The 13,698-nt window shown below is 36.7% G+C and overlaps 1 protein-coding gene across 1 annotated transcript in view; it reads left to right on the top strand.

Moving 5' to 3' along the window:
- PREX2 (phosphatidylinositol-3,4,5-trisphosphate dependent Rac exchange factor 2) overlaps positions 1-13,698 on the top strand; it is a 278,353-nt gene that overhangs the window by 189,290 nt on the left and 75,365 nt on the right. The window contains exons 32-34 of the mRNA XM_023648497.2: positions 2,231-2,448; positions 6,482-6,584; positions 13,176-13,319. Coding sequence (XP_023504265.1) covers positions 2,231-2,448; positions 6,482-6,584; positions 13,176-13,319 — 465 coding nt within the window. The remainder of the gene's footprint in view (positions 1-2,230; positions 2,449-6,481; positions 6,585-13,175; positions 13,320-13,698) is intronic.

Raw genomic sequence — 13,698 nt, 5'->3', positions numbered from 1 at the left:
GGCACATGATATATAACTACTTAGGGGAAATGCCTAACACATACTGTTGGTTAAATTACTAAGTTGAAATAGATAGAATTGCAATATTCAACCATTTTGACCCACTAAAGCAGCAAGTTCACATAGTTCAACCTAATAAGTGAATATTTTCGTTATAAAATTAAATAATTTTAATATTTAATCATTTTTCTAATAAAACTTTCAAAAGTAGCTTACTAACAGTGAAAGTGAGTAACACACAGCAGTTACATTATGTCTACACATGCCTTTGATGGTCTTAAAAACAGATGTTCTTGGTAAACAACTTAAAAATTATGCCTTTTTACCAATAAAGCAAGAACTCCTCACCGAATAAAGGCAGCATTTGTGTCGATGGTATACAGTGACAGTGACAGTGCTGCTTCATGTCAGAAGATTCTGAGCCCTTGAAATATTCAGTACGCTTTTGGGGATATGATTATTTTTACCTTTGTTGTTCTTCTAGAGCAAGTGATTTTTCAATGTCCAGAGTGTGTGGCTTGGTGTTTATATTGTTTATGTAGTTTGTACTGTGGGGGATAAGAATTTGCCACCCCAAAATGTGTCTCTTTGGCTTGATTATTTTTTAAAAAACAAAAAACTCAGAAACTTTGACCTTTCCCCTAACTGCCTAAAAGAATTTAAGATAAAAGGCCTGTCCCAAGAAGAAGCTAATACTGTAAGATAACTATAGTATAATATAAACTAGGCGTGATAGACGCAGAGGAGCCTAAGAAGGGCCTTTTAATCAAACTCTTCTCCATCTCATTTTCTTTGTGAGGCATGGTCAACATTTGCTTATCAAAGATTGGCTTTTCCGTCTCCATGTAAATTGCCTGCCTCCCCTTTGAAGTCCCAACCCACCACCCCCAGCATCCTCCTTTGTCCTTAGCTGAAGATGGTATTGTAGGTAATGGCTTCTGCCATTTTGGCAAATTACTCAAGTTTCCTGGGTTTCTCCCATGTATACATCTTATTAAACTTCATTTGATTTTCTCCAAAGGGGGTCAATCAAAAATCCAGTTGATTGCAGGGCTGGCCCCGTGGCCGAGTGGTTAAGTTCGCGCACTCCGCTGCAGGTGGCCCAGTGTTTCGTTGGTTCGAATCCTGGGCGCGGACATGGCACTGCTCATCAAACCACGCTGAGGCAGCATCCCACATGCCACAACTAGAAGGACCCACAACAAAGAATATACAACTATGTACTGGGGGGCTTTGGGGAGAAAAAGGAAAAATAAAATCTTTAAAAACGAAAACAAACAAACAAACAAAAAATCCAGTTGATTGCATCATAAGAATCTTAGTAAAAATCAATTTATGCTGAAATTGTAAATACATTACTTATTTTAAAGAAATAGAGGAATTTATCAATTGGACATTTTTATAAATTCATGAAGTTGAATAGGTAAGTTCAGGAGATACAGATTTTCTTGTTAAAAACAGCTGGACATCAATACCCTTTTCCCCATGGGCATTTCACATTAATAGTTGAGTGGGTTTAGTAAGTAATTTTTTAAAATTTAGTACTAATAGTCTTGTATTTCATTTGCCAACACAAACTGAAAAATTTGACTTTGAGTTTCTTTTGGGAGGGTGTCATGCAACAAATGCAAATTGTATTCCATCAGAAAAAATAATGTAAATAGGGCCTTGGAGGCATCGTGGTTAAGTTTGCGCCCTCTGCTTTGGAGGCCCAGGGTTCATTGGTTCATATCCTGGGCGCTGACCTACACACTGCTCATCAAGCCATGTTGTGGCTGCATCCCACATACAAAATAGAGGAAGACTGTCACAGATGTTAGCTCAGCGACAATCTTCCTCAAGCAAAAAGAGGAAGATTGGCAACAGTTGTTAGCTCAGGGCCAATCTTCCTCACCAAAAAAAAATACTACTACTAATAATAATGTAAACAAGTAAAGCCTTATTTTTTTCCCTTGGGTTTTATGAAACAATTTAATGATTGCAAGATAAGTCACAATATTAATTAAGAAAAATTACTTTAATGTTTCTGACTTTTTTTGGTGTATAATATTTTTCTAAAAAGTGTGTTTGCTAAAATGTATGTGCTCATTAATCAAGCTCGAATTCACGTTTTTCACATGGTGTGGGTTCAGTGAAAGGATGAAGTAACAGCAAATGGAAATGCTTAATAAGTTGGTTTTATTTGCGTATGACATTTTTCACACTGTCTTTGTGTTCTCCGGGATCACAGACAGTGAGACACAGCTCCGAAGAGACATGGTTTTCTGCCAAAGCCTGGTGGCCACAGTTTGTGCCTTCTCTGAGCAGCTCATGGCAGCCTTAAACCAGATGTTTGACAACAGCAAGGAAAATGAGATGGAAACGTGGGAAGCCAGCAGACGGTGGCTGGACCAGATAGCCAGCGCAGGCGTTCTTTTTCACTTTCAGTCTCTTCTGTCTCCAAACTTGGTAAGGCGTCTCCATGCCCCACACTGTCCGTGTCAGCTGTAACGTACATTGTGACATAGTCCCAAATAAGAAGTGATTATTCACCGTTGTATCAGTGGTCATGCAGCTTCTGTAAAAGAATATATTTTTCCACGGGCAAATATCTTTTTAATAAGTATGTAGAAGGTATTTCTTCTTTCCTGATTTTTATTTATTCTCAGTGGCTGCTAAAAGCGGAGAAAGCCTCCATGTGTTACTAATTCTTACCTCTCTACACACTGGCTGGGAAGGGTCCTCAGAGGAAAGGGTCTTTCTGCTGCCATTCCTTATTCCCAGTCCAGAAGCAGCAGCCTGCCATGAAACGCAGACTCCCCCTGAGGCTGACATTCTGGAGCATGCTAGAGAGACCAGCTCTGACAACTTGCGTGCCATACAGTCTGACAACCTGTTTAAAATTTACGTGCATTAAATGATTTTATTTCCTTCCTTTGTATGTATCTTTGTCCTGTTCATTCTAAGAACACTGCTTTCATTCCTGTAGTGTATTCCATGTTTTTATGCATCAGGTTTTCACAGTGATTATGAAGAAAGCATCTTGAAATAGTTGATAAATAAAACTGTGGTGGACTTAGCATTTTTTCACATGTACTTTCTGTGGTTCTGATAGCTGTCATGATGTTTAAAGGCAAATATGTTCACTTTTATCTATAAACTTAAGGTGCTCATTAAATAGAATTGTGATTTTAAATACAAGATGCTAGTTCATCTGTTAAAATACACATGGAAAACATAGTTCCCAGGGCCAGCTCGGTGGCACAGTGGTTAAGTGCGCATGTTCCGCTTTGGTGGCCCGGGTTCGCTGGTTGAGATCCTGGGTGCAGACATGGCACCACTTGGCAAGCCATGCTGTGGTAGGTGACACACATATAAAGTGGAGGAAGATGGGCATGGATGTTAACTCAGGGCCAGTCTTCCTCAGCAAAAAAAAAAAAAAAAAAAAAAAAGAAGGATTGGCAGCAGATATTAGCTCAGGGCTAATCTTCCTCAAAAAAAAAGGAAAAAAGAAAATGTAGCTTCCAATTAACATGGTGGAGCTTTTAAACAAATGTTTATGACATTATACATCAAAATGATGTTTTTCTTCAATGATATTGAGGATAGGGAGGTAATTGCTGTACTGCACAGTCATAGAAGGTTCTGGAATGATAAGGTAAGGAAGTCCACCTCAGTATACTTTGGAGAAACAGTTAGATTCTTTTGAAAAGACCTGTGAACTCCATGTGGGGATCAATTTCTTATCTGATTGCTAATGCAACCAGATAAGAAAGATTTAATTAATGAAAAATTTAAAATAAGGTACTTTTGGAAAAGTATTTAAAAACAAAATAAATATTAATCAATCATTGCCTATCAGTTAGAAATTACGTAAGATAGGAGCCTACTTCCTAACATATGGTGGGCATTAAATGTTTGTTGAATGGATGAGGCTATATTTCTATTCTATTCTTACTTTAAAACTTCCATTGTCTAATCAAGTGCTGGTACTTTTCCTTTAAACTTAATTTTATTTGCTATCCCAAGGAGTGGTAGAAAATATTTGTAATTCATATATCTGGTAGGTGACTTATATCCAGACTGCGTAAAGAAGTCTTAAAACTAAACAATAAAAAGACAATTAAAAAGCAGACAAAGGATTTGAATTGATATTTCTCCAAAGAAGACATAAAATGGCCAAAAAGCACGTTAAAAGATGATCAACGTCATTAGCCATTGGGGAAATGCAACTCAAAACTACAGTGAGCTCCTCTGTTCGATGTGATGTGGAAGGCTATAATCCAAAAGACAGACAATCACAGGTGTTGAGAAAGATGTGGAGAAATTGTAAGCCTCGTACCTTGCTGGTAGGAATGTATAATAGTGTAGCCATTTTGGAAAACAGTTTCCCATTTCCTCAAAATGTTATAGATAGGATTTCCATATCGCCCAGAAATTCTACTCCTAGGTAATACCCAAGAGAAATGGAAACTTATATTCACACAAAAACTTGTACACAAATGTCGCAACCTAGCAAGATTATTTATAATAGCTAACAAGTGGAAACAAACCCAATGTCTGCGAACTAAGTGGGTAAACACGTGTTATATCCATACAATAGAATATTATTCAGCAATAAACAGGAATGAAGTACTGATATATACTACAACATGGATGAACCTTGAAAACATTAGGCTAAGTAAAATAAGCCAGTTACAAAAGACCACATATTATTTGATTCCATTATTATGTAATGTGAGAAACAAACAAATTTTAGAGACTAAAACTAGGCTAGTGGTTGCCGGGGGCTAAGGGTTAGCGGAAGGAATATGGAGAGTGAATGCTAATGAGGACTGAGTTTCTTTTTTGGGATGGTGAAAATATTCTAAAATTAGATGATGATAATAGTTAACACGACTCTGTGAATATACTAAAAACCCCTGAGCTGTACACTTTAAATGGATGAGTTTTATATCTCAAGAAATGTGGTTTTTTTTAATTGGTCTTGTGAAACACTTGTTTGTTTAAAGAATTGATTAAAAAAATTCAAAGATTGCTAAAAAAAGGTCAAAGAAACCCGTAGTCTTTCTGCCCCTGTAACAAGCACATAAAAGGCCCCTTGGGATGTGAAGAGCTCTCTGGGAGCTGCAGGCACTGGCAGTCTGTGTGCCCTGAGCTCTGAGCACAGCCGGTGGTCAGCTGGGTCTCGCTTTAGCCACATCTGCTGGAGCGTTGTGGCTTGCACAGCAGTGTTCAGAGGCCAGCCTGTTTGGGACCTTCCTTCCTGTGTGTATTCCTCTCAATTGGAAAAATGCTGATTCTTCAGTCCTGTCCTTCCAACTCCAGATTCATGGCATTTTTCTGCTGTTTCAAAGGGCTTTAAAAAAAAAACAGTTTCATAAACATGTATCCAGCACTTACTGTGTACCATCCACTATATTAACTACCAAACCAAGGTGCAAAGGTGACGATTCTCTTAACCTCTTGAACTCCATGCCATGCTTCTGTGGGGTCTGGGGCTGTCTTAGTGATTCTTTTTCACACACTGGAAATTCTTTACCATCTCCTTCACCCTCTACTAATGCTGCCCCAAAAAATACAGTTATAAGCTCACAGGAACTTTTTAAAATGTGTGTAAATGACATTAAAATTAGTGTATAAAAGAATCATTGACATTCTTAAGGAAACAGATACTTCCTTTGAAAGATAAGCTGTGTGTGATAAGGCTAATTAATCTTTCACGAGGAAATTTAGTAAAAGACTCCAGATAGTGCACTAAACTGCTAACAGGAAGGCCAGAATCCAGTACTAGGAAGATGGTGTCACTGAGACATGCGCTGAACTTGTTAATCACGTCTGGGCCTTGCCTGCCCCAGCGGTAAAATAATATGCTGTGAGAATGAAGCAAATGGTTAAAACAAATCGAGTGTCATAGTCACAAGATTCTAGATTAAGGCCCCACAAGGGCAAATGAGATGAAAATGATTTTTGTCCCCAAGCACTTTGAAAGAAAGATCATTACATACATGCAAATTGCTTTTATCACAGTTTTAATAAATTGCAAATTGAATAATGCATGCGTTATCTTGTAAAATAGGATGACCATTATCATCTGTGGCTTTTTAATAAAACAATATTTTTGCCTTTCAGCTGTTATATTTATAAGATTATAGAAGTTTAGAGGCAAATAGCATGCTTTTGTGTACACATTTTATTTGTAAATAATAAATGAAATCAATATGATTGGAATCTTGCTACAAAATGGACTGAAAAGTTTCATAGAAACCTTTAGATAATAGAGAAAAGGAAAGCTATAAAACTTTAAAAAACTCCTGACTTTGAGGGATTTGTTAATTTCATATCAGGCAGTAAATTCTTAAATAAGTGTTGATACTTTGGTGTGTATGTAAATGAAACACAAGTGAAGCCAGTTTTAGTCTGGAGTTGTTTATGTTGTATGATGTTACGTCATGTTCTATATAATCCCATCATATCATGTATTGTTTTTCTTTCTTTCTAGACGGATGAACAGGCCATGCTAGAAGATACACTGGTTGCACTATTTGATTTGGAAAAGGTTTCTTTTTACTTTAAACCATCAGAAGAGGAACCACTGGTTGCAAGTAAGTAGCTACGTGTTTCGTAGGTGTTTGATAGAATTTGTTTGGCATCAAACAACATATAGTTTAACCTTGTTATTAATTTATTTGATATGCAGTTTAAATTGTTTTATATAAAATATTTAGGGTAAAATAATTAATAATGGACAACTGTGGGGGCCCTCCTGGTGGCGCAGCAGTAAGTACACACGTTCCGCTTTGGCGGCCCGGGGTTCGCCAGTTTGGATCCCTGGTGCAGACATGGCACCACTTGGCACGCCATGCTGTGGTAGGCGTCCCACATGTAAAGTAGAGGAAGATGGGCACGGATGTTAGCTCAGGGCCAGTCTTCCTCAGCAAAAAAAAGAGGAGGATTGGCAGCAGATGTTAGCTCAGGGCTAATCTTCCTCAAAAATAAATAATAACCAACTGTGAAAGTGAAAGAAAATATTTAATTAAATCTACAGATAGTTCTAAACTTTTATTTTTACCAATTAATTTGGCCTCCAAAACGTTTTTTGAGTGTGTGCATCAAACTTTGTGCTAGTGCAGATTTTCTTTTTTGTTGTTATTGTGGTAAAGTATACATACCATAAAATTTACCATTTAACCAGTTTTCAGTGTACAATTCAGTGGCAGTAAGTACATTCCCAATGTTGTACAACTATTTCCACCATTCACCTCCAGAACTTTTTCATCCTCCCAGACAGAAAGTCTGTACTCATTAAGCAATAACCCCCATCCCCTGCTCCTCCAGCCCCTGGTACCCTGTATTCTACTTTCTGTCTCTGAATATACCAGCTACCTTGCACATGTAGGATCATAAAATATTTATCCTTTCTGCTGCTTTTCTCATGTCAAGATTTTTTTTAATAAAAGTACTAGTATTTCTGGCTGTGTGGATAAACTCTGTGGCCTCCAAAACTTTTACTCAAGTACATAACAATTATATAGCAAAAGTGACTGAACTGAGTTTCCACTCCTCATCTTCAGTTGATCCTGTAGAGAACGTGTTAACAGGCAATGAAAACAAGTATTTAGGGCCAAGAAGAAACAGAGGAGACCTGAGTTATGCTAATATTGTATAAAATTTAGATCTAAACCAATTAATTATAGTTGTTTGATCTGACAGTAATAGATAAAATTTATAATTTAATTCTAAAGGTGTAGATATATATTCTAAAAATGAAAGTTGAAAATCATTTCATCTCAGTGTCAAAAATTTTAATGCATACAAATGTAATCATATTAACTATCTTGATTCATTTATTCATCCTGTACAATTTCCAAGATGGCAAAACCTTTTCCCATCTTGCTCACTGTTGTATTTCCAGCACCCAAGAGAGTGCATAGAACAAAAAAGGCAATATTTTCTTTCAAGGAAATGAATGCAAAGATATCAATTAAGTGTATACAGTGTAGAAGGCAAAATGGTTTTATGGTTATAAAAGTAGAAGGAAAAACAAAGTTGGTGTGAAGAATGAGGGAGAGAATTTCAGCAGAACGTAGTTGTATCTAACGTTGCAAAGAAGTTCGTTTATGAATTAATTGAAGGATTGAAAAGCATCCCTTTGATTTAGCAATTTGCCATCATTAAACCTAAGAAAGGCAATATTTTAGAAGTATGTATTCAGAGACATAGCAATACCTAGGGTTTAACCTCTGTATCTTTTAGTTTCTGCAAGTTATCATTATTTATCTACCATTTCAACATTGTCATAAGTAGCAGTCCAAGAAATCTTTAGCAGTTTGTTATTTTTTCTGCCATTGAGGGTCCTATGTATGGTAGAAGATGTAAGCGTCTTCAGAGCTGGGAAAGCTTCTTATTTTCACATTTCCAATGTCTAGTATAATAAATAGGGACTCGATAAATATTCATTTAACCCATGATCTGATATAAGAGTGACAAGTGTTCATTCATTCATCGAAAATTTCTTAAATGCCTACCTATGGTCAGGCACCCTTCTAGGTATCAGATACGGTAGAGGACTAAACAGACAGATATCTCGCATAGAGTTGATATTCCAGTGGGGAGAGATAAATAATAAGCAAGATAATGAGTTAATTTGATAATAAATTAGAAGATAATAATATGAATGTATGAAAGGACATAGAGAATAAAGGAAGAAAATGAAAATTCAGGGGATAGGTTGCAAATGTTTAACAGGCTGGGGAGGGAAGGAAGACATACAAGGAGGAGAACAAAGACCTGAAGGGGTTAAGGGAGTGAGTCCTACAGATGCTTGGGAGAGGGGAGTTCCAGACTCGTTGGAACAGTGAGAGCAAAGATTCTGAGGTGGGAGCAAGTGTACATGCTCTCAGGAGAGCAGAGGTCCTGTGTGGCTGGATGGCAATGAGTGAGGCGAAAAGACAGGAGATGAGAACAACAGGAGATGAGAACAAAGAAGAGGCCAGATGGTTGCAAGAATGTTGCCTTTCGAAATAAGCCATTGAGCAGAGGAAGGACCTGGTCTGGCTTGCTTATTAGAGGCTCCCTCTGACTGCAGGGTTGAATAGGCCGTTACCCGGGGCAAGGGCAGAAGCCCAGAGACCAGTTAGGAAGCTACAGCAGTGACCCATGTGAAAGATGATGGGGACCTGACCCTGAGGGGGCTGTGGAGATAGTAAAAGTGGCTGATTCTGTATGTATTATATTATGAAGAGAGAGAGAACGGAATTTTATTAAAGTTTCATCTCCACTGGTAAATGAGAGAATGAGAAGGTGAATTACAATGTTAGAGATTTAGGTTATGTTCAAGGAAGAATTTGTCTGGTAAAGGGGATTATTTGATAAGGATAATATTATTTGAACAAAATGTGTGATCTTCTCTGGGCATGTAGAAAATAGAATATATTTTCATTTACTTGAATAATGTAGGCATAATTTTTTTTTCCTGGTGAGGCCCTGAACTAACGTCTGTTACCAATATTCCTCTTTTTGCTTGAGGAAGAATGTTGCTGAGCTATCGTCTGTGCCAATCTTCCTCTATTTTATGTGAGATGCCACCATAGTGTGGCTTGACCAGCCATGCCCAGGATCCTAACCCATGAACCCCAAGCCACCGAAGCAGAGTGCTTGAACTTAACAACTACAGCACCAGCCCAGCCCCAATATAGGTGTCATTTTGCTGAAGGCAGAGAAACTCTACTTTCAAAATATAACCTAATGGTTTTTCTTTTAAATTTTGCCTGAGGAACTATAAGGTCACAGGAGTACTGTTTTCCGTGGTTCAAACATGACACTATTGGTGAAAGGTCCGTTGAGCATGCCAGAGAGGAACCAATGTCATAAGCTTGATAAAATATTTACTTATTGCATATGCACTATGATGGATTAACTTTGGCATATTGAAAAATATGCCAAATATTAAAGATAATTAAGACCATGTAAGTAATATTAGTATGTAAATATAGGTGTACCTGTGAGAAACACAAAAACTGGGATATATATTTAGGCAATACGTTTTTATCTATGTCCCCGAAGCATAACCTCAACTTCGGAAAATAGTTCCCAAGTGAAAGGTCAGTTCCAACGTTGCACTGCTAGATGTTGCAAGCAAGTTAAAAACAGGGACGATAGGAGTGTAGTTATGTTAAGTGGATTCAGGACGGAAGAGAAGTATTCAGTACCCAAGGGTCATCACATCTTATTTAAGTGGCGTAAGAAAACTGGAGCTTTATTATTAATTTCATGTAATTTCATCTTTCTGTAAGTGTAGGAGCAGAGGAGTCAGATTGACTAATTAATTTGCATCCCTGTAATGAAGAGTAGTTGGCTGCATGTCTATGAGGGAAGGACTGAGTACAGAGGAGAGGAAGCACGAAGATATCAGGAGAACTTTGGTCTCGGAGTCAAGACACCTGAGTTCAAATCCTGGCTCCATTCTCATCTGCAGACGGAATAGTAGCTTTCCCTGACACGGGGGTCTGAGGTGCCCATGAGATCATGTGTTTGAAAGTCTCTAGCATTATATTAGGCTTGTGGTAGTATTCAGTAAATATTTGAGTTCGTCCTCCTCACTTTATCCTTTGCAGTCTTTTAAGAAAGCTATATTTAGTATTATTCATGGTCTTAATTTTTGCATTAAAGAATAATGAGATTCTGAAGAAATATGGCATGCCAAGCAAGTGGAACTCATGTCTGGATTGAATACATTTCGTTTTCTTTGAAAAAATAATTATTAAGTTTATGTAACACGCTAAGTGCTGAGCTAAGTTCTAAGGATATAATGGTGACTAAATAAAATAAAGTCCCTATTGATCTGGAGCTTAGATTCTAGGGAGAGATCCAAAGGAATAAATGGGCAATTTGACCCGCTTCAGTATAGGGAAAGCACAAGATACGTCTTACGTTATGTAATTTGTGAAGGAGGATTGAATGAGCTGAATGATTCGGTTGTATATAATTAAATTTATCTTGTGGAAACTATTCATGTTTTTGGAGAATATGACGATGGCAGATCTTCCCGTTTTCAATGGCAATACAGGTAATTTTACAGTAATTGTAAAATGAATGAGTGAATATTTTTGAGCCTCTCCTCTTTCCCTTTGGGCCCGGCATTGTGCCTGGAACTGTGGATGCCATGGTGAATGAGACAGACATGTCCCTGTCTTTGTGGAGCTCACAGCCTAGCTGGAGGACAACAAATAAGGAATCACCTACAAAGATCATTAGGGCCATGCTAAGTCCTATGCGGGAAATAAACAAGCAATGCATAAAGAATAAGAGTGAGGTGGCCCTTTAAGGGGTCACCGGGGAAGGACTCTCAGCAGGAGTAGCTATTAAGCTGAAGTCTGAAGGACAAGAAAGATTCAACCCTGCAGAGGGTCAAGGAAGAGCCGTTGAGGCAAAAGGAACTTGCTTTATTAGTCATAGACTTATTTTCAAACCTAGTGGTCCCTTCAGTGATGGGGGTCCGTGTGTAGAGGGATGGGAGGCCACTGTTGAAACTCCTCTCTAGGATCAACGCCTCTGTAGGCTGGAACCAGAGACCTTTTCTTCATGCAATAAAGTTCTTGATGATTTTAACCATTACATACGCCTAACCATCAAGTTTGTTTTTCATAGTAGATCAATTTCTGCAAATAAACGGCAGCAGTTTTGAACTCCGCGTTATTATGCACTTTCATAGGTGCGCCAGATACTTGAAAGAAACAGTTTCACTCTTTCACGTAGACTCTTAGTTTTAATTTATTTTTAAATTTAATATACTTGATAATTTCAGTCATTTTCAATTCTTAATTCCTGGTATAGCATCTTTATTTGTTCTTTGCTAGTCCTATAATATGGAACTCCAACTGCTTTATTATTTTCCTTTCAATGACATTATCCATTTGGTAACACAGAGATTGTCTATATTGTTACCAAAGAGAAAAGGGCAGAATTTAACAAAAATTAAAATATATGAAAGACACTATATGAAAGGGGGAACTGGAAGATACAAATATTTAGTATATATAAATCTGTATTTTCTTTAGTGTCCATGCAGTTTTTTCTTTATTTTAGAACCAGAAAAAAAAGGATTTTCCCAATCATTAATTGCCATTAATTTTCAACTAGGAAATTTATCTATTCTCTTTCCTAACCTGAAATCCTTCGTGTCTCCCTTAAAAAAAATTAGGAAAAAAAATAAAATAAGCATTATTATATGGCATGAAAGAGACGCATAGATGTTAATACAATGATTCCCTTATTGATATGCAAAATTAGATACTTTTAATAAGAAACCTAGAATCTGTGATCATTATTGGTATTTAACCTTGAACTCTACTTTTATACACAGTTTTATTTCAAGAAGCAGGTTAGAAATAATAAATATTGAGTCAAGAACATATATTAAATGCCTACTATATTTTGATCTTAATTTGTAACTGGTTAATGTGACTATTCTAGCTTTTTAGGAAGACTTTACGTTCTTTCTTAATGAAGTGGAAATTATTTGTCATGGCTAAGTATCATAAAATGAAGAGGATTTATGATAGCACTGTGAAATACTCCTGTAGCATCTTAGCTTTTCGAGTTGATGTTTTTGGAGGTTTTGGGGTTTTTTTTTAGTAATTAAATTTAGGATCTTTAAAAATAGCTAAAAGAATTTTGACAGATAGCTTCTAATGACTGTTGGCATCAACAGAGGTAATACATTTTTGATCTGGTGCTCAGTGAATGGAGCTTGCAAAACCCATGCTAATTTTGATAATGGTTGCTGTGTACTCAATTTCTTGCATACTACTTAAGAAGTGTACCCCAAGGACTCATTTTGACTAAAATATGAATGAGGCAGATGCCCTGGGAGATTTTGATTCCAAACCACGTGTAGCTAAACTTCTCATTTAGTTAAGTGAGACATCTGGTGTGTCAAAGTGTAACAAAGTTTCCTATTATGGAATTTTATATACAGTACAGTAATAAATCTGTTGCTTTAGCTAATGAGGATCTGACTTAACACTCTTTCACTGAACAGCATGGTAAGTATCCTTAACCTGAACTTGATATACGTGGGTACTTTTAATATTTTAGTTCCTAGTAATTTTCAGGATTCTTTTGAAACGTTAACAAATATACTGTATAACATATCCTGATTTTAGGAAGTAATATAACATTAACTATCATTTTAGACGTTCCTCTTACATACCAAGCGGAAGGAAGCCGGCAAGCTCTGAAAGTTTACTTCTCCATCGATAGCTATCATTTTGAACAACTGCCTCAAAGGTTGAAAAATGGAGGAGGGTTTAAAATTCATCCTGTTCTTTTTGCGCAAGGTAAACTGCTTTCCTTTTTATGCTTTGTGTACTTAGATTATTTTATCTTTATCAATTTTTTAAACATAAGCTTAAGTGTAACCACCATGCCTTTCTTTTTTTCATTAATTCAAAAATTCCTTCCTAAATTCCTAAAAGTACCTAGGTAACATATTTACTTCTGGCAATGTTTATTAAGGAAAGGATCATATATGTTTTAAATATTTATCAAATAGGGTTGCAGCATTATCTATAATGGAGAAATGAGACATGATTTAAATAAATAAAGACAAATTAATTTGACTGAAACAAATTATGGTAGAGCCATTAAAACTGTATGGTTAAAAATACTTTACAAGGTAGAAAAAGTTTGTCAATATACACATGCAAATTACAAAAA

Source organism: Equus caballus, chromosome 9 (genome assembly GCF_041296265.1).
Source record: "Equus caballus isolate H_3958 breed thoroughbred chromosome 9, TB-T2T, whole genome shotgun sequence".
Taxonomy (NCBI): domain Eukaryota; kingdom Metazoa; phylum Chordata; class Mammalia; order Perissodactyla; family Equidae; genus Equus; species Equus caballus.
This window is presented reverse-complemented; position numbering and strand designations above follow the sequence as displayed.